Here is a 5829-nt window from a genome sequence, read left to right on the forward strand (position 1 = left end):
AGGGGGAGACTGGTGGGTGTGTGTGTGTGGGGGCGGGGGTGTGGAACGATGTCTGAGCTGCCAGCAGTGAGTGCTCCTCCACTCTTACTGCAGTGGACACACACACACACACACACACACACACACACATCTGTCATGCGTGGCAGCGTTGGCTCTGACAGTCTGTTATTGTTGCCTCCTCCATTCACCTCTTCAGCCACTGTTTGGGGTAATTGCTGGTCCTAATTAGTTCACACACACACACACACACACACACACACACACACACACACACATCTGCCAAAAACACTGATTAAAACCCTGAATCCAATTAAAGGGACGCTTCAGTGAAACAATGGATGTTTGTGTCATTGTTCTTCTCTACAGTGATACAGGAGGGAGGTTTGTGTTTGACAGCACAATCACGACCACGGCGTCATCCCAAACCTTCATTTGCTTCTATTTACAATGAGTGAATGAATGAATGAAGGCTTTATTTCAAACATGTGAACACGATACACTTAGAAAAGCACTTACCATTCTGAAACCAGATGCCTTTAGTTCATTATGGTCCCAAAGTTTGGCCTTAAATAAATGATAAAGGAGAACATGCTGCAATCACACGTGGCATTCCACAGGGTTCATTACTGGGTCCCCTTTTACCCTCAGTTACATTAGAAACTGTGTCTATTAAAAAATAAATGGCAAATACATTACATGTGGTGTCCCACAGGGTTCAGTACTGGGCCCACTGTGTTTTTATTTGACACTATAAACTGAGTTAAAAATACATAAATGTTGAGGTTTGAACAGCAGAGGAACTGAACTCTTGTTGCTCTGAGCCTCAGGTCGTCGTTGTCATGGCCACTGTCACCTGACAGTAATCACTGATTCACAGGGGGAAATTCAAGCGAGTGCCTCCACTCCAAATAATCACCAGAGCGTGGCCTCGCTGGCTCCCGGGGGCCCGGTGGCTCCAGCACAGCCCTGATTTTAATCTGCTCATTAAAACGCAGACAAATACAGAGAGAAAACATCAGCAGGTGTGAAGTTTATTCAGGAAACACACAAGAACGTCACTGTTCAAAAGCAGAAGATCAGGTCCAGAGGAACTGTTCCAGAAGACCAGGTCCGGTGGATCAGGTCTGGTGGATCGGGTCTAGAGGAACAGGTCCAGAAGACCAGGTCCGGTGGATCACGTCCAGAGGATCAGAGCCTGAAGACCAGGTCCAGAAAATAAGGTTCACAAGATTTGGTCTGGTGGATTGGATCCAGAGGATCAGGTCCAGAGGGGTGGAGTGGCTCAGTGGTTAAGACCGCCTGTGGTTAAGAGCCTGTGTGCAAACTCCACCCCTGGCAGGTTGTACTCAATTCCCTTGTAAGTTGTGTTGGATAAAAGCGTCTGCTAAATGACATGTAATGTAATGTAATGGATCAGGACCACAAGATTAGGTCTGGTGTATTGGATCCAGAGGATCGGGTCCAGAGGTTCAGGTCCAGAGGATCAGGTCCAGAGGATCAGGTCCAGAGGATCAGGTAAATCTGTGAATGAGTTTGACAGTGACGGTGAAATATGTATGACGTTATGACTGAGAATCATTGTTTAAACAACAGCGCCATCTTGTGTCGAAACAGGGAAGTTCTGTTTCAGGTTTTGATCTGAAAGCAAATAAAACGTTAAAGTTTATATAAAAATATATGTTTGTAAAAATAACTCCACTGTTCTGGAATTATTAAAAATAATGACATCATATCAAACACACATCTGTTTATTTGTATTATTATAATAATAGTTATGGTCATTAGTAGTACTTACAGTCATTAGTAGTAGTTACATTAGTAGTAATTATAGTCATTGGTGATAGGTATAGTCATTAGTAGTACTTATAGTCATTAGAAGTACTTATAGTCATTGGTAATAGGTATAGTCATTAGTAGTACTTACAGTCATTAGTAGTAGTTCTAGTCATTAGTAGTAGTTCTAGTCATTAGTAATAGTCATAGTTATAGTCATTAGTAGTAGTTATAGTCATTAGTTATAGTTATAGTCAATAGTAGTAGTTATAGTCATTAGTAATAGTTTTAGTTATTAGTAATAGTTATAGTCAATAGTAGTAGTTATAGTCATTAGTAGTAGTTATAGTCATTAGTAATAGTTATAGTCATTAGTAGTAGTTATAGTCATTAGTAGTACTTATAGTCATTTGTAGTAGTTATAATCATTAGTAGTAGTAATAGTCATGAGTAGCAGTTATAGTCATTAGTAGTAGTAAAAGTTATAGTCATTAGTAATAGTAATAGTTATAGTCAGTAGTAGTCGTTATAATCATTAGTAGTAGTAATAGTCATGAGTAGCAGTTAAAATCATTAGTAGTAGTAGTAATAATAGTCATTAGTAGTACTTACAGTCATTAGTAGTAGTTACATTAGTAGCACTTATAGTCATTGGTAATAGTTATAGTCATTAGTAGTATTTACAGTCATTAGTAATACTTATAGTCATTAGTAATAGTTACAGTCATTAGTAATAGTTACAGTCTTTAGAATAGTAATAGTTATAGTCATTAGTAGTACTTATAGTCATTAGTAGTAGTAATAGTCATTAGTAGTAGTTATAGTCATTAGTAGTAGTAATATTTATAGTCATTAGTAGTTATAGTCATTAGTAGAAGTAATAGTTCTAGTCATTAGTAGTAGTTATAGTCTTTAGTAATAGTTAGAGTTATAGTCATTAGTTTTACTTATAGTCATTAGTAATAGTAATAGTCATTAGTAATAGTTATAGTCATTAGTAATACTTATAGCCATCAGTAATAGTAATAGTTATAGTCATTAGTAGTACTTATAGTCATTAGTAATACTTATAGTCATTAGTAATAGTTATAGCCATTAGTAATAGTTATAGTCATTAGTAGTACCTATAGTCATAATTAATAGTAATAGTTATAGTCATTAGTAGTAGTCACCTTGGTAATAGTAGTAAGTAGTAATAGTAATAGTAATAACTGCAGTAGTATTATTGAGCAGAACATACAGTCAGTGCAGAGCTGTCAATTACCAGCAGGTGGCGATAAAAGACCAGGAATGAAACTTAGCAGGAAGTGGATCCACTGCCGTCTTCCTGTTTCTGTGTGCGTGCGCGCGTGCATGTGTGTGTGTGTGTTAGAGCAGGAGTCTCGCGCTGAAATGGTGAGTAGTTTTCTGTTGATTTGAAACATTCACGTTCAAACAGAGAAGATTCACGTGTTTCCACTTTGACCTTTGACTCCGCCTTCACTCGTGTGTGTGTGTTTGTGTGAAACAGTCACGCGTCATTATTGTTATTATTAGTTTCGTGTTGGTGTCTGGTCACGTGTGCACGTTGAGCTTCAGCAAATCTAAAATATAAACTTAAAAAACATTTCACTGTTAAAAAAAGAAAAGTGAAGAATTAAATCAAATGATTCAAAATGAAAATCATATGTCGGCACGCGCACACACACACACACACACACACACACACACACACACACACACAGCCTGATTGTTTTCAGAAACTAAATTTAACAAAATAAAAGCTTCAGTAAATCATAATTATGTTGTTGTGGTGACACGCGCACACACACACACACACACACACAAACAGAGTTCAGAGGGTTAAAGATGAGCCTTCAATCAAAAATACAGAATATTATAAACAATATAAAACATTATTAAAAACTTTGTGTCCACCACTCTCATAATTCATAATTCTGCGGAAAATAATAATAAAATAACAAACAGTGACGATTACTGTCGACAGGTAACACACAATATTTGACCATTTATATATTCACATATATATAAATCGTCATTTTATGTAACATATAATTTGATTTCATTCTTTTAACAGAAAAACTTTAAATGAAAAAAGATAAACATATCATTAAAAATAATGACATCATATCAAACACACATCTGTTTATTTGTATTATTATAGTAATAGTTATAGTCATTAGTAGTACTTACAGTCATTAGTAGTAATTATAGTCATTAGTAGTACTTATGCTGGGAGGAAAAAAAGGGCAAAATAGATTTAAAAGTAACTTTAAAAAGAAAAAAAATGCATAATTATTAAAAATGAACAACAAACATGATGATAATGAGTTAAAACTGACGTATATATGTGTGTATATATATACACATATACACATATATACATATGTGTGTATATATATATACACATACACATATATACATATATATAATTCATGACTAAATGAATCGTCTGCTATTTTGATCATCAATAAAACAATTGTTTTGTTTGTTTTTTAAATAATTAAAACCAAGTTTCAGTGATTTTTCAGCTTCTTAAATGTAAATATTTTCTACTTTCTGTGATTTTATTTAAACATTTTCCCAGAGTTCTTCAGGAGCAGGTTCATCCCTGCAGGTCCACGTGATCCGCTTGGGTCCAGGTCAGGATCTGGTGTCGTCTCTGCAGGCGTTTGTGCAGGAGAGGAAACTGCGAGCTCCGTTCATCGTCACGTGTGTGGGCAGCGTTACCAAGGCGACGCTGAGACTGGCCAACGCCACGGCAGCAAACACAAATGAGGTTCGCTTTAGTGACTTTGATTTACGTTGACACACAAACGTGTTGTTCTTTACAACAGGGGTTCCAAAGGTCTGGGGACGGGACCCACAAAGAGGTCACAGGAGAATTTTCCCAACCTAAGTCATGAAATAAATATGTGCGTGATATTTTGGAGAATTCTGAGACTTCTTCGCAGAATTTTATCTCAGAATTTAGATTTCTTTTCCGCATAATTTGAATTTTAATCTTAGAATTTAGTCGCAGAATTTGAATTTTAATGTCAGAATTTTTCGTTTTTTTTCTCAGAATTCTGACTTTTTCGCAGAATTTTATCTCGGAATTTAGATTTTTTTGTAGAAATCCAGTTTTTAATCTCAGAATTCAGTTTCACTTCATTTTGGACATCATTTTATTTCTTAGTTTACAAATTCAAATTGATTTTAAAATCAGATAAATGCTGTTTTACAAAGTGAATAAAGAGACTGTTGTCGTCACCCTCAGGTGATCCACCTGAGCGGACCGCATGAGATCGTGTCTCTGGTTGGGACACTGAACCCCTGCGCTCACCTGCATGTCTGCTTGTCGGACGGTGAGGGCCGGACAGTCGGGGGCCACGTCCTCGGGGACCTGGACGTCTTCACCACGGCCGAGGTTGTCGTCGGCGAAGCGCTCGACCTGGAGTTCAGCAGAGAGACGGATGAGCGCACGGGATTCCCTGAACTCGTGGTACACTCGCGTTCACAGACGCAAAAAACTGACTGAGCGCATCGTGTTTTAGCTACGGCTAAAGCAACGCTGTTTTGTGTTTAGCTAAAGCAGTATTGCGTTGCGTTTTAGCTAAAGCTAAAGCAGCGTCATATGGTCTATTAGCTAAAGCTAAAGCAGCGTCGTATGGTCTTTTAGCTAAAGCAGTGTTGTATGGTCTTTTAGCTAAAGCTAAAGCAGCGTGGTATCATCTTTTAGCTAAAGCTAAAGCAGCGTCATATCGTCTTTTAGCTAACGCTACAGCAGTGGTGCGTCATCATATGATTTACTAAAAAATTAAATAAAAACATTTTCATTCTCTTTTGTTGTAATCTGAAGTTTATTGACTCCGCCTACAAACAAACAGACAAAACTATACTTTGCGTTAGCCACAGACGTCAACAAACACGCTAAAGCTTTGTTAGCTCATCATGTCAGTCCTGATGGTGGAGTTGCTAACACTAGCTTCACAGCTAACTAAAGCTGTTTTTGTTTTGTTTTCTTGAATAATGTAAAAAGTGCTGAGTCATGAGTGTAGCCGTCTCGTTTGTAGA

General features: G+C 37.3%; 1 protein-coding gene across 1 annotated transcript; it reads left to right on the plus strand.

The window, feature by feature from the left end:
• Nucleotides 1-3113: 3113 nt before the first annotated feature.
• LOC122760275 (bifunctional protein GlmU-like) lies at nucleotides 3114-5596 on the plus strand. Its single transcript, XM_044015358.1, has 3 exons — nucleotides 3114-3168; nucleotides 4361-4552; nucleotides 5033-5596. Exons 1-3 carry the CDS (start codon nucleotides 3127-3129, stop codon nucleotides 5291-5293), a joined length of 495 nt encoding a protein of 164 aa, XP_043871293.1. The 5' UTR covers nucleotides 3114-3126; the 3' UTR covers nucleotides 5294-5596.
• The last annotated feature ends 233 nt before the right edge of the window (nucleotides 5597-5829 follow it).

Source organism: Solea senegalensis, unplaced genomic scaffold (assembly GCF_019176455.1).
Source record: "Solea senegalensis isolate Sse05_10M unplaced genomic scaffold, IFAPA_SoseM_1 scf7180000013321, whole genome shotgun sequence".
Classification (NCBI taxonomy): Eukaryota; Metazoa; Chordata; class Actinopteri; order Pleuronectiformes; family Soleidae; genus Solea; species Solea senegalensis.

Bases quoted from the DNA above. Each gene is read 5' to 3' on its own strand.
- LOC122760275 (XM_044015358.1), top strand. From the start codon at position 3,127: ATGTGTGTGTGTGTGTTAGAGCAGGAGTCTCGCGCTGAAATG. The intron at 3,169-4,360 runs GTGAGTAGTTTT...ACATTTTCCCAG, and splicing joins AGGAGTCTCGCGCTGAAATG to AGTTCTTCAGGAGCAGGTTC. The intron at 4,553-5,032 runs GTTCGCTTTAGT...CGTCACCCTCAG, and splicing joins CGGCAGCAAACACAAATGAG to GTGATCCACCTGAGCGGACC.